Here is a 22,353-nt window from a genome sequence, read left to right as displayed (position 1 = left end):
GCACCAGCGCTGCAGTCAGCGCCGCGGACTGCAGCACAGGTGTGGGTGGAGCAGCGCCAGGAAGACTCCGGCAAAGCGAGCAGGGAGGGGTCCCCACGCTGGTCCCCACCCAGGACTGACCCCCAGGAAAGCACCGACCTGCCAGCATCTCCCACCGCCCCACGCAGGCCCCCAGGAGAAAGGATTTGGCCCTGGCTGCCGAGCCAAGCTCGCAGCACTCACGTTCGAGTGGCCGTCCCGGAGGAGTTTGTGGAAGACGTGGCAGAACTTCCAGCAGAGCACGGCATTGCCTGACAGCGGCAGCCGGTTCACCACTGACCAGAAGGTCTGCGCCCCCTTCTCATGGTGCGTGCCCAGGATGCATGGTGGTGGCCCGTCAAGGAAACACTCGTCTCCCCCTCTGCGGTGATGGGCAGCAACCACCCTGGAGCTGGCTGGTGCCTGCAGAGCTGAGGGGATCTGGGCCACCGTGGGAAGCTGATAACCTGCCAAGCCTGGGCACACGCTGTTCCCCAGGGTGGCATACGCCATCCCATCTCCTTCAGCCCCACACCACTGTTCCAGAAGCACCATGGCGTGCTTGGGGCTGGGCCTGTGCCTCTGCCGAGCCTCCCCGGCCACCCTGCCAGGATGTTGGGGATCCGCTTTTAGTGGTGGCATTCTCACAAGTGCCTTTGGGGATTACAAATCCTCACCCACAGTAGACAACGTGCTGCGGGCACCTGCCCCTCCCGCCTTCCCACGGGATGGCAGCGCTGGGAGCACGAGGCTGGGCACCCACTGACAAGCAACGGCTGCAGCAGCAGGAGCAGGAACGCTGTGCCATGCCAGAAAAAAACGCAACCATCATTGAGAGCCCCTCAGGGTCCCATCCAGCCACCCCCAGCACCCCAGCAGCCATCTCAGCCAGGCCAGCACCTCTCCCCACGTGCTGCCATGCTGCCCCTTTTCCAGGCAGCCCCGGCCCCACTCCCACACTCGCTTGTTCTGCAGCCAACTTTAGGAAGGATATTTCTGGCGTGTTTCTCCTTGACAGCCACTTCCTGCGCATTAATAGCCTTATTGATGCTGACAGTCTGCAAAAGAGAAGGGGGGGGGATGTGAGATGGGAAGGGCTCGGGCTCCACTCCTGTCTCCCCTCAACTGCTGAGACACCCCAGCTCCGCCAGCACCTGTCGGTGGCTGGGTCCCATCCAGGTCCCTGGCCGCTGCTCGTGCCAGCTGGATGGTGCCCACTGCTGGATGCCTTTCTGGGATGTCGTTGGCATCCACCAGGTTCTGCTGCTGCCAGGACTCATTTACTCAGCATAATAATGATGCAATTAAAGCAGTGACCACAAAGGACCCTCTCCTGCCCTCGGGGCACTGGGACAGGCAGAGGGAAGGCAAATCCCTCCCCTGCCCTTGGATTACAGGCAGCAGGCGGCTGCTCCTGCTCTGCTTTTGGGGGGGCTGAGTGGAGAGGGCATTTCAGGGGGCACAAGGAATCTGGCAGCAGGACAGTAAGACCATCGTGCGCTGCACGGCAGAGCAGGACCTGGGCTGCCTGCGCTGTCTGGCAGCAAAGGTCTGGTCCCAGCTTAACCGGCACCAAAGCAGAGCAGCTCCACAATTGCTGGTGCTCTGCTACAGCCCACCCACCCCACAGCTGGGCACGGCCCTGGCTGTGGGATTACAGGGGCAGGAGACTGACCTGCTGCCCCCAGCGCAGGCAGCTGCCCTGGCTGGCACCTGCTGCCACCTCCCCAGCGCTCAGCCACCAGCACATCCAGAGACAGCACAACCTGTCCCCGCTGCCCGGCACTCCCCAGCCGCTCCGATCCCACTGGGAGCTGACACAACCCTCCTGCGGGGCAGGCAGCACTGCAGGCACCCTCTCCCCAGCACAACCCTGCCCACAAGCCGCCCTTTTGCTCTCCGCCAGGGAAGACAATGCAATTCAGATGTCAGGGACCTCGGGAAGCCCACGCTGAGGAGCCTGGGCAGAGCTAGTGCTCTATTTAGCCTTCGGGGAGGCAGTGGCAGCTGCTGGAAGCACCTGCTGGGGAGGATTTTTAACGCTACCCCATTTCTGACCTATGGGAAGCTGTGCCGGCAGTGGGGGGATGCTGCGGCTGATCCTACGTGGGAGTGCAGTGATGCTGGGAGCGCAGCGATGCTTGTGCAGGACTGCCCTCTCCCCATGCTCCCACGTCACTGAGCACTTGCCTGGCACCTGCTCTGTGAGGATGCTGCTGCCGAGGGAAGAAACTGGCTGGCTCATCATGGCCAGAAGTAGCTAATTACTGATATAAACCAATTAAAGCAGTGGGATTAATCCCAAAACCTTCCCCACTGCAGTCCTCCTTGTACTCCTGCTTGCCCACCCTCTTCAAGGCAGCCCTGCTACAGCTTCATCACAACCAACTCTGATGACTCTGCACTGAATTGGGCTGGGGGGCCCCACAGGCACCAGCCATAGCCCCCCTGTCTGGCTGGGCACGGCCTAAACCCCCCAGCATTGAGCCCGACCCACCTCCCCAGAAAGTCCCTCTGCCACCAAAACATTTGCCCACTGGACAGAGACAACTTGTTGAAGGGCTGAGACAGCTTCTGCTGTCACCCACAACTGCCAACTGCACCCCAGTCCCAGGGCTGAGCACCCCTTTAGCTGAAACACAAGCTCTGGGTCCTGATGTCCCAGTATGAATCAGTGCTGCTGTGGAGACGCTGCTGCTCACTCCAGCTGCACCGGCTGCTCTCAGCAAGGCCAGTCCATGCAGCCCCATGGTGTTTGCAGCCCCATCCCTATGGTGCTGGCTCTGCTGGGGATCACGGTGGGTCTCCAGCCATGCTGAGCTGCTCGCCGCGCTCACCACCAGGTCCCTGCTTGCTGGTGACCATGGAGATTATGGAGGTGACCAGTAAGGACCATGGAGGTGACCATGGAGGTCATCAGTAAGATGCAAGAGGCTCATTTTGAGGTGGCAGGGGACCTAGATCACCAGCTGCATCCTGGTCCAGCAGCAGGCTGGACACAGAGCAGAACCAGCATCTTAGCCTGGCTTTATGGAGAGCTGGAAGAAACACTAGTGGTGGGGAAACCTGACCCCAATGGGCATCCCTCCCCGAGGGACTGGATGGTGGCGAGCAGGTTCCCAGTGCAGGAGGACCAAGGGTGTGAGCCACCTCTGCAGCTCTGCCTCGGCCGGCAGCTGCAACCCCTTGCCATTTACGAAAACATGAAATTCAGTATTAAAAAATTCCCAGTTAAATCCTCAGGAAGGCACTTCTCTGCCAGCAGCAGAAGCCTGGAGTGTGATGCCCACGTCCCAACAGCCATGGGTGGCACACGCCACGGATCTGGCTCCAGGTCAATGGGCCACTGGCATGGTGAGGAGTGCCAGGATAGGTGGTCTTTGAAGTACCGGACAGGGCCGCTGCATCTCCAGGAAGGCTGGAAATGGAGCCCCCAGTTTAACTGCTCTTTCCTGCCAGCTTTTCCTGGTAAAGCAAGGACATGTTTTTCCAACCGAAGAGGCCCCCAGTGATGCTCCAGAGTGAGGAGCCACAGTGGGGAGGTAACAGGACTCTGGCAGCCCCTAGCTTTGGGCGGTGGCCTCCAGGATCCTCCACCCCGAGTCCCCCACTCCATTTGAAGAACACACGAGATCCATGTGGACAGTAGAAAGGTTTTCCGAGGAAAAGACAGGTTCCAATTTTCTGTCTTTGCAGATGTGGATGTGTCCCGGGGAGGGCAGGGCAGGGGTCCCATCCTGGGAGCCACTCGGAGCAGGCACCGGGACTCCGGAGATGCCCAAACCACCGCTGCACTGGCCAGCGGCTCCGACAGTGCCTGTGCAAGCAAACCAGAGGAGCGCAGGGCAGCAGTGAGGGACCAAGGCTGCACATGTCACCTCCGAGGGACGAGTGGGGTCAGACGAGGTGACAGCGGTATATGCTCCTGTCCACGAGTTTTGGCTGCGAAACTGGATCAAGGAGGAGGGAAGTTTGGAGCTGCCTTGAAAGAAAGCTCAGACCTCTTTGCCACAGAGTGGGTCTTTCACCCCAGCCCACAGGTGCTGCTTCCCAACACCATCCGGCACTGTTACAAGCTTCTACACCACGAGGGCCATTTCTAACCTGCCAGGACAGGAGCGTGTCCTTGGCAGCACCGCTGGCCTGGTTCCAGTTTCGTGCCGATGGAGGGATGTCAGACCCTGGTCCCCATACCCACGCAGGAGCCCAAAGGGCTCCTCTCCTGCTGCTGTACCCCCCAGCACTGGGAGCAGGGCAGGGGACTACAGCGGCCGTGGGGCAGCCAGGCCCCTTCCTCCAGCCCCACACCCCTCCCCGCTGCCAGGAAGGGAAACCCTGGTGTTTCCTCTTGTGCAAGGCAGTGGGGCTGGGAGGGAAGCGAGAGCAGAGGCCAGCAGGGCCCCATTTGCACAATGAGAGCTGCAAGGGGGTGACACTGCCACGCCGGCCTCCCCACGGCAGGGCCGCAGGGTTGGGGTGTGGAGCAGACCTCAGCAGGGCAGCACCCAGGGCAGGACCGGGCCGCAGCTGCTCTGCCAAGGCTGGGTAAGCAGCATGCTCACATGTGCTGCAAGCACCGGTAATGCTGCAAGCACCGGTAGTGTTTCAAGTGCCTCTCGAACCGGGGCAAGGAAACCCCACTGCCACCAGCACAGAAAGGCTCAGGCCATTTAGGGAAGGAGCAGAGTCAGCTAATAGAGCAGAGACTATCCAACCTTATCTCTGCCCTGAGCAGTGGGGTCTGCCTGAGCTGCTTCTCCTCCTTCCGCAGTACCCAGGGGGTCTCCATAAACCCGTGCAAGGTCTTTTGCCCTAGCTTGATAGGTTGCCACAGCCAGCTGCCAGACTGCCCTGGGGGAATTCAGTGCATTCCCTGCAGGACTCCAGGAATCCCACTGGCAACGAGCACTGCCAGCCCTTGGGGCCAGCTGGAGCACATCCCATGGGACCCCCACCACCCCTGACTCAGCCCAGCTCCTCTCATAAGGAGATGCCATGCCAGAGCAGAGCCACCAACGGCTCCATGTTAGGGTGATCCCCAACCGTGGTTCACATCAACTAAAACACCTCTCCTGACGTGCTACTGCAGGCTCCACAGAGGGACAGAGGAGCCCAAAACTGCACCTGGGACAGAGTGGCAGAGGCTTTCTGAGCACTGAGAAACACTTCTCTCTTTCACATGCACATACGCACACCCTCATCCCCCTTCCAGGTCTCCCTAAATTGAATTGCAAACCTCCCATTTAATGGCAAAGAGCCGAGCTGGACGGCACCTTCCCGCTTCTCCTTTCATTTCCAAAAGGAAACGAGTGTTGATTAAAGAATACAGAGCTACTGCAAATTATTTGGAGAAACTGACTAAGTCACAGTGCAAATCCTCTTAGTAATGCTCCCTCGTTTCTCCTTAATTCCTTTCTATAAATGGAGAGCTGGGATGGAGCATACCTCCGGAAAACTGCTTGCAACCAAGCCCTGCAGACGCAGGGGCTCGGGGGAAGCGAGCAAGGAAGGAGACCTGACTACAAGAAGCCTGGAAAAAAAAAAATCCATAAGCTTAATTAAAATGCAAATCCCAGCCTAGCAAAGCTTTGCTCTGGCCCCGGCGCGTGCAGGACACAGGGGTGTGGGCAAGGTCTCTGGAGGGCACGTGTCTCTAAACATCACTCACCAACAGCAGCTGAAGGCAAACCATAGCGTCACTGGGGCTCAGGAAAGGTTTTTCTCCAGCAAAATCAAGCAAAGCCATCTGGATAACACTGGCAGTGCTTAACGCCCTGCTGGGGACAGGTGAGAGCTCCTGCAGAGAGCCGGGGTGGCTGTGGTCCCCCCCTCCACAGGGCTGCTGGGCACCTATGGCCTTCGACAGCAGGAGCAGGGAACAAACCCGCCTTTGTGCCTGCTGGCAGCCAGAGGGAAAGGAAGGCAGAAAGGCAGCGCCAGCAGGGCTGGCCAGGCCAGGTGCTGCGTGCCTCGTACACACACGGATGTATTCCCACATATAGGATAAGAGGATGCTCAGCACAAATGGAGTAACTTGTAGTCTTCCCACTCGGTCCTAAATGCTCCCTTTGAACAGGGAGTGAGAGATGATGTTAAAAAAATACCTTCCCATCATTTAATCCGGGCTATTCGGCTGCATCCACTGCTGGATTCATAAGTTTAGAAAGAAAGCGCTCCTCTCCTGCCCGTATATGTGCCAGAGCCACTCCGGGGACAAAGTGCCTTGAGCAGGGCTGTGTGAGCATCTCCCTAAAGGTGCTGCCACTCTTCTCACCTCCTGCTTTCCAGATGAGAAATAATCCCCAAAATGACGTCTCAGAGCTCCCTTTGCTTGGGCCATAAAAACCACCATGTTTTCCCCACAGCAATGCTGGTCTCTGGTGACAGAGATCCCAAAACCTCGCTGCATCTGCCAGGGTTTGCTCCCAGCTGTGGTAGCTCACTCTAGGAGGAGATGCTGATGCCACTGGCTCAGATGCCAGCAGAAGGAGGACCAAGGTGTACCAGAGACAGCCCTGAATCCCAAGAGACACCAGCATAGGGGCCTCAGGGGATGTTTGGGAACACCATGCCCCCACGCTGCCCTGTGGCACAGGGGACACCCCAAACAGGAGTCACCAGGGAGATGGCCACAGGCCCTGCAAGCCAGGCTGGAAGCCAATGGCATCACCCCGAGGCTCTTGTTGGCAGAGTCCTGCCCTGGCCGCTATGCCACGCAGCATCGTTGCTTCTGGGTCTGCTCTCCCGAGGCTGGGAGGATGATGCCTTCAGACCAAAATCATCCTTGGTCTACCCACTGTCAGCATTCCCTGGCGTATGGTGAAGCCCGATGTGAGCATTACAGAGGAGCTCTTCCAGCACATGCGGTGCTTCCAGGAGAGAAAACACCTGGGCCAGGCCAGGGAAGGTTCAGAGGTCTCCACACCATGAGGAGACAAAAAAGGATGGCAGCTGCCATCTGACTTCCACCAAGACCTTTGCCTCAGGAGCTGTATTACCATTATCATGGTAGAAAAACGAAAATAAGTTGAAGGATACACATTTTGAGTGTATCTGAACAGACCACCCCACTAGGTCCCAGCCTCATCCAAGGGCAGCAAGGTGGCATCAAAGGAGACGATGGGATCCACCGGGTGATGTACCCATCAGCTGCTGGTGCAAGGACTTATCCCAGTGCTCCTCCTGGCCCTTCCGCAGCCTCCAGTGAAAATAATGAGTTCAACACCATCACGAGAGCTGGGGCAGGATGAGACAGTGTGTCCGATCATTCCTCCACCTTCGAGGCAAGCAAAGGGAAAGAATGAAGACAACCACCCAAGGTGGGCCCCATGCACTCGAGTGAGACATCTGATACTAGGAGGGGAGAGCTGGGCTGGCCACCAGCAGCTGGAAGGGTTTGGTCCCACCAACACCAGAGATGAGAACTTGCTATGCTGAACACAGCACTGCCCGCTATCAGGGGACCGGCACCCAAAGAGCTGGGCTGCTGGATTTTGCCAGTGCCATAAACAATTTATGCAGATTAATTACTTAAATGTGTGTTTTTTAAATCCAGTTTAAGTAATATGGACTTTTCCAATACACAGATAATCCTTTGAAAAAAAAAAAGACAGTGAGAAAACTGATTTTGGGGAGAACAGCTGGTAAAAAGTGAGGGTACAGAAGAAGCTAAACCTCACCAGTGACCATCGGGGGAGCTGATGCTGTAAAACTCAGATCCCTTTGAAGTCTCCAGCTGAAGTAACAGGCACAAGAGAAGTCAGCCAAGGCTGCACAAGAGCTTGGGGTTCGCTTTGGTCACCTCCAGCTCAGATGCCAGCTCCTGCTGCTGGGCACTTCCACTCTGGCACAGCTGGAGACCCTGGCACCAGACCCCAGCACAAGCCGGATCCGAGGAGGGGCGGAAAACCAGGAGGCTCCCCAGGACCCCACACCCCTCTGCAGCTGCTCCCCGCAAAAAATACTCCTTACTCTTCTCGCTTATTTACTGATATGGGCACTCGATCGCTTGTGCCCCACACTGCCCAGCCGGCTCAGCTGGAGCCCTTCCCGCGAGCTGCCCCGTTAGCCAGGCTTTTAATTTTAAGTGGGGATTTTATGCGAAGATAATCTCTTCCAGTAGCAGCGATTTCTATCTGGGGAGAGAGGATGGCTGTGTTTTCCAGGGTTGGTGTTTCAGGAAGGTCCTCCACCGCCTTCAAATACTCCTGAAACATTCCCAGTGGTCCTGACTGGACTCTTCTTCCCAGCAAATGCAAATATTTGTCATTTTTTTGAATGGGAGGAAATAAAGGAGCGGGGCTGGAGGATGTGGGGAGCAGACACCAGGAGCTTGCCTCCAGATGTGCATTTTGGTCATCAACTGCCATTCAGGACCGACCTTCCTTGGGAAGCGTTACCCTGGTGGGGACACCCAGGGTGCAAAACGCTCTCACGGGATGCTCCCACGTTCTGCGGACCGGGATGCCCCAGGGATGTGCAACCCGGTGGTGCCAAGGTAGCTATGGTAGAAGTCCTCCCATGCAATGCCTCCTGCTGAGCGCAGCTTCCGCACGCGGGATGGAGCGTCCCTCACCCATTATCCCTCCAGGACGTCTGGATCCTGCCACGGAGCTGAGAGCAGCCAGGACCGTACAGGCTCCATGCTGCACCTGAGGGACCATCACCGTCCCTAACCCAGCTCCGCCGGAGCACCGAGAAAAGCAAAATCCCTCTTCCCAGGTGAGCAACACATGGGATGAACACGCCTTCCTGCAGGAACAGACCCTAGAAACCCACTATTCACCCCAAACTTGCTTCCACCCCTGTCGCCCGGGCGAGGGGCTGCCCCTATGCGCTGAAAGGGCTGTGACAGCAGCACCGCGCGTGGGAACACAGCGGCTCGTGGCACCACCTGAACCCAGCCGAGTCGAAGACTGGGGGAAAGCAAGTTACCACGGGTGGGTGGGAGCAAAGCCCGACCCAGGCTGCAGCAGCATGGGGGGGGATGATCGGCTTCAACGGCTAGGACGAGCCCTCGATAACCGAGGGAGGGGGGCGCCCGGCTCCCGCAGCCACCCCAAACCCATCCCCTGCTTCCTCCCGATTTTACACCAGGAGACACCGACATCTGGGGGCTCGCAAACACCCGAAACTTCCCCGGGAAGGAGTTTCGCTGCGTGCAAACCCTGATGCCAGGAACAGCCCTGGATGCCGCGCTCTGTCCCCACCGTGGCGCTGGGGGGGGTCCCGAGGGGGGTCCCCGCACTTACCACCTTGCCCAGCTCCATGGCGGGGGCGGCGGGGAGGCCCCGGGCCCCGCGTGGGAGGGGGTGCGGGCTGGGCTCAGCGCGGCGCGGCGGCGCCCATGGCGGCGGCCCCGGGGCGGCGGCGCTGGAAGGTTCTGCCGGGCGGCGGCGGCGGCGGCGGCGCGGGGGGGGGGTGGGGGGCGCGCACCCGCGCCCGGCGCGCTCCCGCGAGGGGCGGCACAGCCGAGCTGGGGAGGGGGAGGGGGAGGGGGGGGGCGACCGCGGCCCGACGCCGGAATAACAAAGCAGCGCGGCGGGGGCGTGCGTAGAGGGGGCCACGCGTGGGGGGGGGGCGAGGAGGCCGGCCACCGCCCGGGTGAGCCCCTCCCCGCCCACCCGGGAGCGCCCCGCCGCGGCGCCCGCCCGCAGCCCGCCGGGTGGCCTCGGGCAGCGGCGAGGGGTGGTAGAGGGGATGCCCGGTGGGCTCCGCACCCCCCCGTGCGGCCTGCCTGAGTCCCCGCCCCACCGCCGGGCCTCCCGCCCCACCGCCGGCCCCTGCCCCGCCGCCGGGCCCCCAGCTCCCTCCTCTGCCCCATCCCCTGCCCCACCAGCACCCCTCTGCCCCGTCTCTGTGTCTGGGGGCGGGGGAAGCTACCACCGAGGCTCTGGCCGGTGACCTGCACGGGGTTTCCCTTGTACAGGAGCCCACTCGGCCGTCGCAATCTCGGTTCCAACAACAAAAGCAATTAAACTGGCATGGAAAGCGGATCCCCCGACCTCAGTCCGCTGTTCTCGGGCAGGCACGGCATGCTGACCGCCTGCGTTGCACGCACTCCGAGCAGGGACTGCCACCCTGCTGTGGGACGGGCAAACACCCAGGCTTTTTCCCAGCTCCTACCAGCGCTCAACAAACACTTCAGCATCTTCTGACGGGAGGCACAAAAGAAACCCAAACAATTCCACCGTTCTCTGAATCCCCTAAAAGCAACTCCAAGGCAGGGAGGAGGAAAAGCATCACAGGTGCCCCTCGGCTGAAGGCAGAGGAGAAGCTTCACAGCCCTAAGAAACAAAAAGTGTTCCTGCTGTGCTGGCCCTGGCTGAACACACTAATCCCCCAGGATTACTATAGTCTAGTCGCAGCTCAGCCACTTACTCTGGGATGGTGACTTGGCCACTCTTAATAAGCTAACGGGATCCCACATCCCTGCGGGGACAGAGCGCTGCCATCCCCGCCCCCTGCCAGCACCCAGCTCTGCACCCACCCACGCCACCCAATTAATCCCAGCTCGGGGGGTGGCGGCTTTTAAGACCAAGACCCAGGTTATGTTTTCCTCAGGTGGCTGTGAAAGCCTCTGCTGCGATTCCTGGGACAGATGGACGGACGGACGCACACACCACTCGGCAGCACTGCAGGTACACGGCTTGTTGGCTTTTTGCTGGACCAAATGTGTTTCCTGGACCAGATGGTTTCAAGCAGCCAAGTTCCTCTGGGAGCAGAGCCTGGGGGTGAGCATGAGGCAGCACTCTGGGTGCGGATACCTGCCCCCATCCCGACGCCTGCCCTGACACGAGTACCTGCCCCATCATGGGTACCTGCCCCTATTGTGGATATCTGCCCTGTCACGCCAGGCATGACAGCACGTGTGCGTGGCAAGAACGGTCTCTGCTGTGCTGGCCACGGGAGGGGCCACAGGAGGCACCAACTCCGGCATCCCCGGGACTGGGCACCCAGGCCCCAAAAGCAGAGGGGACAAACCCAGAACTGAGCACCACGGCTGGGAAGCGGCAACAGGGTTTGTGCCCTCCCCACAGCTAAGCCCCTCAGTGAGGCATTCCCAGCCCAGCCGCGTGCTCGGCATGGAAAGCAAGAGCTTGGGTTCTTGCTGTGCAGCCCAGCCCCCAGCCTGGTGCTCCCCCGGCTTAATGGGATCCTAGAAAACTCATCTTAGCTGGGTTTAGCATTGCACTGAAAACAATGCCACAAATGCTGCTGCCTTACTGTCCTGGGATGTCCTGCAGATGCGGTCCACGCTTTCCAGGGCACTGTCTCCAGAGGCCTGGCCCTGCAATCAGCGCTTGGCCATCAGGTTCTAATGCCTCATTTGCATGAAGAGACCTTAAGGCAGGTATGAAAGTGCACACCCTGCAAGGCACAGCCAAAACCAAAGAGCATCCTCTGGAACAAAACCCAATCCTCCCCACCACACACATAGGATGAATGTGACTTTTCCTATGATACCACCTGCATGGGAAATATATAGCTTGTAAAATAATATGCAGGATCCATCCTTTAGCCATATTTTCTCCCTGTAATACCATTGAAACCGTGTGCAGCCATGCCCAGCTGCCCACCTCTCATGTACAGGCTTTGTGCTCCCAACATCCCTCCTTAATCCCACAAATTAAGTCAGCTCATCATCAACCTTATTTTCAAAATCAAGCTTTCACGCAAGCTCACCCCTGAACCAAACATCTCAGCTGGTGCTAAAGCCAGTTCAGAGAGAAGATGGTTATTGCTGTTATCAATGGTCTCCCACGGATGCTGCAGAGATGGGACATGCAAGTGTCCGGCTGCTGCGTGGTTCCTCATGGCTGAGCCACTCCAGCCGGCAAAGCCCAGATTTTGGAGGCCACCAGGAAGCACTTGGGGAAAAGGGAGACATCTCCAAGTCAACCTGGCTTCACAGCAAGGGGTGTGTGTGTGTGTGTGTCTCCAGCTAGACAGCAAAAATAAGAGACAAAGCAGCTCGAGAAGAAAACCTGAAAATTAATTTAAAGGCAATTTCAGGAGGGTGCCTGGAGCAAAGGGAAACCCAAATTCCCCAGTGGCAAGGAAAGCTGTGCTCCCCAAGCTGAAAGCGCCAAGCAGGGACGGCAGCATGTGAAACCACACTGGGGCTCAGGAGGGGCTGGTGTGACCCACGGGGACAAATCCCACCACTACAGGGGTGCATCGGGGTGAAAGGAATTTCCTTCTTTCTTTACCGAGCCCAGGGGAGTTCCCTGCTGTGGTTCACCACATCGCTGTGGAGAAATGCTGGTGCTGGCACACGAGAGCCACTCCTGCCCTGCATGGTGCTCCTGGGGCTCCCATAAAAACGCCAAGGAGCTGACCTGCTGCTCTTTGCAGCTGCAGGAGCATCAGCTCTGCTTCCAGTTTCCTTCAACTGCTGTACATACAAATATATATGTATTATACTTAAGTCACTCATATGAATCCACCAAAGGCTGCGCAGTAAGTGAACTTGCTTGAAATCTTCATGCCACTGTGGCAGGAGCAGGGTAGGACACACAGAGCATCCCAGCTGGGTGTGCAAACCCACATGCTTCATCCCAGGCTCCAGCAACCCTCTCCAGGACTGCATCTCCTCCCAGAAATTTGGGATGAGCTTGTGGAGGACCAGCCCTAGCAAGCCTCTCCAGAGTAGATGTGCATCCAGTTGGGATGGAGGGAATTACCTCGCAAATGAAGGCAGTGAGAGGGATGCTGGGGATGTGCTGAAGGTGCTGCTGGAAAACTGCAGGGCATCAAAGGGGCTGCCCCCACCAGCCCCTCTGGCTCAGGGGGTAGGAAGGGACCATCCCCAGCAGGGAATAGAGAAGGCAAAGCAAGGGCTGCTTCCCTGGAGAACCAGGGGGGAGGCAGCCTCTCACTTCACCCTGTTCCCCAAGTACCTTCATCATCCTCCCAGCTGAGCTGGAGAGGTGGGCAGACCTCTCCTCTCCCCACTGGCTGTATTTAATTGCATCTGGTGCTTTGCTCCAAGACCCTTTACACCACCCTGGAAACACCCTTCATCCTCCTGCAGCTCTGTTATTCTCCTGCGAGCTGCTGGGACGGTACGTGCGGTCCAGACCATAATGGATGAAGGAGGAGAGACATTCAGCATCTTTCCCGAGTCCACCGGAGGCTCCGCAAGCAGCTTTCAAACTCTATGTCAGCAACCAACTCCCACTAGAATGAAGGGAATTAGGGCTAAAACATCTCGGCTAATATGGCCTTTTGTCATTACAGAAAGGTTGACAAGGTTCATCAGGTTATGATCTAGAAGGCATTTTCTTCTATTGGTTTTACATCCCTCTACTTCTATTTCAGTGAATCTCTGCCTGAGCTGATGCTTGAGGCTGGATGGACCAGAAAGCCTGAGCCGCTCTGCTCCATGAAGCATTTATGTCTCTCTCAAAGGTCCTCTGCCTCTTTTTTTCCCCCTCTACTGTTCATTTTACCAGATCTAAAAATACTCTGAAGCCTTTTAAAACCTCTTCCCCTGCAGCCGCCTCCCTCCTTGATGACTAACAGTATCTGTTGCTCCCTCTTGATCTCTCTGTATTTCCCAAGTCTTCCCCGAGGGAAGGCACCAACGGGAGCCGCGCTCTCAAACCACCCCTCGGACTCAGTCTCTTAAATTTATTTTCCTTAGAGAATGCCATTTTTTTTTTCCAGCAGCTCCAGTGTAGGAGAACTTTAAACTCACCTCCCCAGAGCAGCTCTCTTAGCTCATGATAAACTAGTCCTGCCCCATGGGTTACCCATGCAAGATGCTGCTGGAGCACCATTTTGGTACAGGATCTCAAGGATCCTGGGGTTTTCAGAGCTCTAGGTATAAAGCAGAATAGCAGGTTCACTGGGAAAACCACTGAGCACTTAGAAAACTATTTATTTTGTATTTCACAGGTTTTAGCTCTTTTTAGCACCTCTCCAGATCTGGAGCACTTGCTTGGGGAATGTGCCTTCAAGCTCTCATAAGGCTGGGTCTAGTTGCTGGTCCATGGAGCTGGGTGAGCATCACTAGCTGTGTAAGGAGTTTTGGTTTTTAGGAGAAGGGGACGAATGCTGGGCACCGGGGTGTATTTGAATAGTGTGATTTAGAGGAAAAACTCCCCTTGCCATTGCTGTCTGTGGCAATGGCTTTTTTTTTCCACTGAGCTGGGAGGTTAGAGCATCGTAGCACAGAACAACCTTCCTGACTGATCCCCTGCTTTGCTCCAGGCCCTTCTGCAACAGAGCCGAGGCCTGTCCCAGGCACCCTCCCCACGGCCAAACCCTTCTGGGCTGATCCCATACCACCATGATTTTCAGAAGGGATCCAGCAACAAACAACCTTCAGAAAACTCTTACACTCATTAACACTGGTGATGTAAAAAAATATCCCTAAAATTGTCACAGTCTTGGTAAACCAGCTGCTTTTTGGTACCAAATTTGCACTCGCACAGAAGGCAGATTTAAAGGGTGTTTGGGTGCTCCAATACTTCTGGAAATCCCCCTGGCTGACTAATGCCCAAATACCTTTTTCAAATCTTGATTTAGGAAAAATATCCACTCCAGAGCAGTGCTTAAAAAGCTCAAGGCCATTTCCAAATCCTTGTAATGCCGCAGTTTCCTGGGCTTGTGAAAGCGAGAGGAAAAAGCAGATCAGTCTGAAGCAGGCACAGGTCCAGGGCTGGCAGCTGCACCGAAGGCTTGTGCCGGCACGGAGCAGGCAGCACGGGCAGGAGCGGGCAGCCTGGGGCTGCTGGCAAGCGGGTTATTTCAGTGGGCACCGAGCTCCCCCAGCTCCTCACCGCAAGCTGGACCAGCATGGGGAGCTGGGGAGAGCTGCCCTTCCATGTTGCCCCAAGCAGAAGATAAATGAAGAACTCCCGGGATGCAGAACCATGCAATCCCCACGGGACTGATGGGCACGGGTGAAGCTGGCGCCACTGCCATCCCAGGCCGGGGCACGGGCAGGGAGCCCGGCTCCATTATCCCTCCTGCCTTTACAGGAAGCTGCTTTGTTGTGTTGTCAATATACAGATTTTATTAAAAAAAAAAAAAAAAAAGGCTGTTTTTCATGCTGCCATTATTGATTGTTTGTTATTTTTAGCTCCTTGTTCAATCTATAGCCATTGGTGTTACAGCAACTGCACGAGCCTCATGTAACATCACCCAGACGGTGCCTGTGGATGGGGCTGGTCCAAGGTTAGCAGGAGCAAAATGAGCAGCTCTGCAAAGCCAACAGGATTAAAAATGCAAGAGGAAAAGAGAGACACAGGATAAGCAGCATCCTCCCTGCTTGCTGCTTCACCCTCCTGCTGATGTTGCAAGGAGCCAGGCAGATTCTCCCATCCAAACCTGGAGAAGAACAAACTCCTGTCCCCCACCTGGCATGGAAGGCTAAGAAGCTGTGGAAAGGATGACACCAGGCTGAGTGGTGCGGCTGATAGGCTGGAGGGAAGGGGTGGCATCCAGAGGGACCTGGACAGGCTGGAGGAGTAGGTCTATGTGAACTTCATGAAGTTCAACCAGGGCAAGTGCAAGTGCAAGGCCCTGTACCTGGGTCAGGGTGCTCCCCAGCACCAGCACAGACTGGGGGATGGATGGATGAATGGAGGGATGGAGGGATGGAGGGATGGAGGGATGGAAAGCAGCCCTGTGGAGAAGGACTGGGGGATACTGATGTGTGACAAATGGGACATGAGCCAGCAGTGTGCCCTTGCAGCCCAGAAAGCCAAGCATCTCCTGGGCTGCACCACCAGCAGCATGGCCAGCAGGTCGAGGGAAGGGATGCTGCCCCTCTGCTCTGCTCTCCTCAGACACCCCCGGAGCTCTGCGTCCAGCTCGGACGTCCCCAGCACAAGACACACACGGACCTGGTAGAGCAAGTCCGGAGGAGGCCACCAAAATGCTCCGAGGGCTGGCACACCCCTGCGATGGAGAAAGGCTGAGAGAGTTGGGGGTGTGCAGCCTGGAGAAGAGACGGCTCTGGGGAGCCCTTACTGCCACCGCTCAGTACTTTAAGGGGAAAGTACTTTATAGGAAAGAGGGAGAGAGACCTTTGACCATGGCCTGCAGTGACAGGACAAGGGGTCTGACCAGGGGTGGGGTGAGGCTGGACACAGGGAAGAAATGTTGTACCATGAGGGTGGTGAGACACTGGCACAGGCTGCCCAGAGAAGCTGTGGATGCCCCATCCCTGGCAGTGTTCAAGGTCAGGTTGGATGGGGCTTTGGGCAACATGATCTAGTGGAGGATGTCCCTGCCCACAGCAGGGGAGCTGAAACTAGATGATCTTTAAGGTCCCTTCCAACCCAAACCACTCTGTGAGTCCATGATCCTATGACAGTTGGGGAAGGCACCGCATGAAGCCCTCAGTCCAAGAGGACAGCCTTCAGTAGCCACCTAAGTGAATCATGGCAGTGGGATGTAAATCTGCATGCTTAACCTCAGCTAACATGTACACAACTACTTGCTCATCACTTGCAGATCACTTCTGCATCCCTGATGCCTCATCTGTACGTGCAGGTTATCTAGAAACCCTTCTCAACTCCAGTTGAGGCTCGGTCTCTCTTTACACACGTGCAATGCATGACTGTAATTAGTCGCTTCCTTCTTGTAAGCCTAACGCCGACACCACTGAGATAAGCAAAATGCCCAGAAGAGGAAACAGCAAAGATCACAACCGCACTACTGAACCGTCAGTGCTGTGCTCACCACTTTGACCTCATTGCTCCCTGGGCTGCCAGCACCCAGAGCTCCTCTGTCACCCAACTCCTTGCAAGCCCCAGGCATCTATGGGGTCCAATGGCCGCAGCATCTGTCCCCATCAATGGGGCCATTTACCCCCATCAGTGGCCCCCAACTTTGTCCGCGATTCTCCACTTTGCAGCCCTTCCATATCTGGATCAGTGCTGTCAATGATTCAGAAGATGGTCAATAAAACATGGCTCCCACCAATTTCCTTGTGAAGCCCCTAAGTTCTGCCCTGGAGGCTTCATGTATGGGGAGCTGGAGGCTTCACGCAGAGCACGGCTGGTGCCCGTGGGGCTGGAGACAAAGCCATGCCAAAATACCTTCAGCATCTGGCCTGGGGTGCCTTCCTCCTTCTCCCAAAGCACTGGAGCCCCATCCCTTCAGAAGTCGCCAAACCTCTGCCTTAGGTGATCTTCAAATTACCCCATCGGAGGAATAATTTTAATTTTCTGCTTTAGTTTGTCCCTTGAATTGAGACCCGCAGACCTGGTGGCAATGCCACATGTGCAATGCTTCTGCTCAATGCCCAGCCAAGACTTGCACACCCACTACCCATGACCTTCCCATACCTTCTCCTGAGCTTTATTTCCACGCAGACCCAAAAGATGGGGGAGAAATGGCTGAGACAATGCTCCCGGCAGATTTGCAATGTGCACGCACACCTCAGCCCCTACAAGAAGCCCTAAATGTTAACAGCTTTGGCACATCCGTGTAATAAATGAGGAACAAACTCCCCCGAAGTGAAACCACCTGATACAATAGGGTGGGAAATGCCACAGCAAATGTTTTCCCTGCGGCCAGACCCCACCCTACAGGGCCAGATGCTGCCAGACCCTGCCTGCAGTCTGCAAAGCAGGGCTGGAGGGATGCAGAGGGATGCAGATGCTGAGCCTGCCTCTAGCTAAGTGACTGGGGCTGAAGTATTTATAGCAAACAGGCAACACATTTACAGCCCTGGTAAAGTTTCCAGCTCTGAGTATATTCATTTTTAAGTGCTGTGCAGTTGTAGGGAGAGGTCCGAGCAAAGCAGGCAACGCTGCCTTGCAGCAATGCCGCCTCCTCCTCCTCGTGCTCCTGGAGGTTTTTCCACTTTCTTTTGTGTTGCAGGTCACTTCCCAGCTCCCTCACCCCCCAACCCACCAAGGAGACCTTTGTCTACTTCCCCACATCTTCCCAGAAGTGCTGGCGTGCCGTGGGCTCCAAAGAGCTGCGGGTTTGCAGCCTGTGGCCTTGCAAAGGGGCAGTGGGCTCACCTCCCTCCTGCCAAACTGGGTGGGATCAAGGTGCCCATTTCAGTTCGGGTAGAAAACGGCAGAGCACACGAACTGATGTCCAAATGACAGATAAAAATTACATTTTTAATTCACCGCTCAGCATCGCCCCTGCACGCAGCGGGAGACCAGTGCCGGGATGACAGCCTGTGGCTGAACCGGCTCCCCTCTTGCCCAGCAAGGACAGAGCTCACCCTCGACGTCCAAATCTCTGCAATTGGGAAGCTTTGACCTTTATAATAAATAAATACTGTATTACTGAATATGTAGGACGTAAGCCTACAGATATTTAATAAATAAATAGGACCTAAGCCTAAAGGCAACAGAGGATGTCAGCACTGGAACAGGGCAGAGCTCCCAGGACTTTAGACGTGAGCGTACAGATTAAGCCACCAGCGCAGTCCCCAAGCCCCGACCCCCCAGCAGCCCTCCCTGGCCACCATGTGCTGCTGGCTGTAACCGGAGCTCAGCACCCAGCGATGGGGTGTCTGCTCCCTGTGCAGAGGAGCAGGATGGGACAGACGAAGAACAAGGGATGTTCTCTGATGGATGTGTAACTGGAAAATAAACCAGTGCTGTTCTGGTATGCGAGCTCAGGCTTTCCTCACGCTCTTAAAAGTACCAGTGGGCCACACGTCCTGTGTTTGACACCTCTCCTGTGCCAGTGGATGCACCATTGCTGCAGGTGATGCTCCCCACAAGGAGCTCCATGACTTTGCTGGGCTGGGAGGATCTGGCACGCTGCCTGCTTGCTGGGTGTGGAAAGCGCCTGGGGAGCACACGGAGCCGGAGCAGGGATCTCTGCTGGTACGCAGGGTGGAGCCCGAGGTGGAAAAAAACCCAGTGTATAAAGGAAACTGTGTTTCATTTGTTATTGCTGCCTGTCTGATGCTTACCAAGGGGGGAATGGTAGGCACGATTCCATGCAAAAGGCTGTGAAATCCCTTGCCGAGATGTAAATATTAGTTTTTACTAATTTTCCTTGTTCAAAAACAAACACTACTGGCTGGAGCGTGTGCCAGCTCGCCCTTTGGCTTACCCAGCCCAAGAAGAAAGGGTTGCGCTCTCCCGCTCCTGCCAGACCCAGTGCTGCGGCTGGAGAGGAACCGAGTGTAAAACCCAGCTCTGGGTGTGCAAAACAGGCTTGTGCCTCCGGGCAGGATGGGAAAAGCAGAGGAGAGGCATGTGGACTGGGCACAGAGAGCCAGAGGCGGGTCTGTCAGGAGTCTCTGTGGCAGCAGGGGGCAATGCCCCTGCGCTGGGAGCCACTGGTGCCCCACGGGTCATCCACGTGTGATCCCACAGGGACACAGGCTGGGCTCAGGGTGTCGGGGGCCTGCGCCCACCCCACACTCCCTGCTCCTCTGGCCCTGCGGACGGGATGAGGCATCCTCCACAGAAGGATGGAGTTAGGGGGGATGCAGGGTTTGTCACTGTGGCTATGGGGGCAGGAGAGCCCTGGGCACAGCCCTGCCCAACCACTGCTGCCCTGCCCTGCCCGCACACCGCTGCCCTGCCCTGCCCGCACACCGCTGCCCTGCCCGCACACCGCAGCTACAGGCAGCAGCACAGCCCCAAGCCCTGTGCAGGACAGGGAAGCAGGGCAGCTGAAGGGCTCTGCACCCCAAGGATGCCCCTGCCAGAGTTAAACAGGGCAGAGGGAAGGGCAGCCCCAGCATCTCCATGTTGTTTCAGGAAATCAGAGGGTATAATCTGAGAGGGGAATCTCTGCTCTTGAAAGCAAATCACAGCATCTGGAGCACATGTGATGCTATCACTGCCAACACGTCCTGCCTGCCCTACGCTGGCTGTGCATCGCTGGCAGAGGGGCACACAGGACACCAAAACTATGAGGTATCGGCTCCAAGAGACCAAATGTGTGCTCCTGGCTACGTATCAATAGCTGAGCTGGAACTGAAGTACTAGCAGGAACCTCTTCCCAAACCATCAGTCACCCCCGCCTTGTTATACAGTGCTCAGGTCAGCAAATGTGCCACATGCAGCAACTCAATCCCACTCTCCCAGAGATGTTAATAAGGGGTCTGGCTGGTGCAGCAAAGTCCTGAAGATTTCCAAGTACTTAAAATCAAACACCCTACAAAACACACCCAATTTCATTAGTTTTCAGCAATTCTGCCATTGTCAGACACTGCCAGGCCAGCCCAGCACGGCGGACTGTCCTCACCGACCCCAGGGCATCCTCCTGCAAGGGTTATGCTCTGCTGGAAGGTGACAGGGCTGGCCTGTGTGACGCAGGGACAAGGTGAAAGCTGGCAGGTGACAGCTAGCCTCTTGGACAGAAAAGCCACATGGATCAGAGTCATCTGGGCAAAGGCAGATGGGTGGCTGAGCGAGGCACCAGCCTGAGGACCACAGGAGCTGCACCCAGTGCTTCTGCAGAGAAAAACCTCTGTGTTCCTATGGCATTCAGGGAATCAGAACTTTGTTTTACATTTTTGGATAAATACAGAAGATTATGCTAGAAATCTACTGACTGATATTATCAGAAACAACCCAAAGTGCCCTGAACACCGCCCTGCTGCCATGGCCAGTTCCTGGTGCTGTACCAAAGTGCTCACCAGCAAGGCATGGAGAAAACAGAAATCTGCATGGTGAGAACTGGTGAGAATTTGCAACATGCTGCTACCTGGGAGAAAAGCATGTTGCAGCTAAACACCAGGACCAGGAAAAAATGCAGGTGAGAAGCAGATGTTCCCGTACGGGAGCACCCAGGCTGCCGGGACCACCCGGGCATCACTGCTGCGGTGCAGTATGTGGGTCATTATGTGGGGCAGCCACACGGAAGGAGCTGAGCACCGGTCCTTCTTACCCTGTAGGGCTGGAAAAGATGGAAATACCTAGGATAAGAATAAGCTCTTGCCATGGCAATACATACTGTTCACAGGACGCTGGTTATTTCACCGAGCAGTAAATGTGCTGATTCTCTTCACAGGCTGGAAAGGAATAGTGCTTTGGAGGTGCTGGGATCAGATACCCAGAATTTGCTTATTATCAGAAGAAAGGAGCTGTCAGACTTCATCCCCTCTGATAGGAATCAGCAGTTCTTAGCATTTCCACAATGTGCATGATCCCTTTTTCCTGCTGATGGGAAGAGAAGATGGACAACTAGAGAGTAATTGCTCCTGGAGCCAGTGAACGTGGCAGAAAGGGAGGAAAAAGGGTTAAAATGATAAACAATATAATGGACACAGCCTGGCTAATTGCCATTTCCACAAAATGTCTGATTAGAAAGAAAGAATTGATTCATAGTTGACCTCAGATTAATTTTTCCCAGGTAAGTCCCATTCCCAGCAGGCATTGGTGTCACGTCAGCCTGTCCGGCTGATGCAGCCCTGCTGCCGGGACAATGGCTGCACACACAAGGGACCGCAGAGGCCAGCAGACAACTGGCAGCAGGGACCCCAAATGGTTCCCATGTGATAAAAACACTCGGAGGGGGAGACTGCAGCCATGGCATGCCCAAAAATGGTATCCAAGTATTACAGGATTAATGGAGAAGTCTAGAAGTGATATAGTTAATTATGCCCCTCTTCTGTGGGAGGGAGGATCAGACCTGCTGGGATGTACAGGGAGACTGTGGCAGGCCCCAGGCGGCAGCAGGGCACCTCTACCCGCGTGCCCCTGCCCCGGCTTTGCACTGCAGCCAAAATCTCATCTAATTTTAAGGAGCTGAAAACCACAGGTTTTCTTTAACAAATTATCCTCTCCTTTTTGCTCCCATTTATTCACAGCCATGCAGCAGATGAAGCTTCGCTTCCCTCCCAGTGGGCAGAAATCACTGAACGTTTTGTCTGAACTCTTTGTTCACCACCCAGCAGCTTTAGCAAATACCTGATGGCATACCCACCCCCCAGACATTATTAAATTCTGCAGCTTTGTCCAACACCGCCGGCACACAGCGAGCTCTTCTGCCAAACCAGCCACGCCGAAGCACAAAATCTGGGGATTATGGAAAATACGGACAGGGGTGAGAGACCTCATTCCCTGGGAAAGCCATCTCATGGAGGCTTAATGGCTGGTGTGAGGGCACTGGGAATAAGGCAAAGGAAAAAGAAGACCCAGTCCGAGTGGAAAAAATGCAAGACATGGTTCCCAGCTCGGCAGTTGTGGCAGTGGGACTCTTCAAACTTGGACATCTCAGCTGAAAAAATAATAAAACTGGAATGCATAAGCAGAGAGCAGCCCTATTTCTAGCTGAGACTCCTCCCTGTGTGTTTGGCCTCCCAGACAACTCAGAAACTCAAGGCACTTCTTTCTGAGCTATAAAAAGAGCTGGAGCAGGACTGCAATAGCCAGGAAGGCAAAC

At 56.1% G+C, this 22,353-nt stretch overlaps 1 protein-coding gene across 8 annotated transcripts in view; it reads right to left on the bottom strand.

Moving 5' to 3' along the window:
- HIP1 (huntingtin interacting protein 1) overlaps positions 1-22,353 on the bottom strand; it is a 52,849-nt gene that overhangs the window by 18,429 nt on the left and 12,067 nt on the right. For 4 of the 8 annotated variants that reach the window (XM_075112706.1, XM_075112709.1, XM_075112707.1 and 1 more), the window contains exons 1-3: positions 1,173-8,663; positions 1,013-1,076; positions 223-365 (exon numbers count right to left, since the gene is read on the bottom strand). In XM_075112706.1, the coding sequence (XP_074968807.1) occupies positions 223-365; positions 1,013-1,076; positions 1,173-1,298 (333 nt within the window). In that variant the 5' untranslated portion in view covers positions 1,299-8,663. Of the gene's footprint in view, positions 1-222; positions 366-1,012; positions 1,077-1,172; positions 8,664-9,269; positions 9,454-22,353 lie in introns of those variants that run through there. The other 4 variants (XM_075112708.1, XM_075112711.1, XM_075112712.1 and 1 more) reach the window with 3 other exon arrangements.

The sequence above is a fragment of the Phalacrocorax aristotelis genome, chromosome 18 (genome assembly GCF_949628215.1).
Source record: "Phalacrocorax aristotelis chromosome 18, bGulAri2.1, whole genome shotgun sequence".
Classification (NCBI taxonomy): Eukaryota; Metazoa; Chordata; class Aves; order Suliformes; family Phalacrocoracidae; genus Phalacrocorax; species Phalacrocorax aristotelis.
Note: the sequence above shows the minus strand (reverse complement) of the source record. Positions and strands in the feature narration are given on the sequence as shown.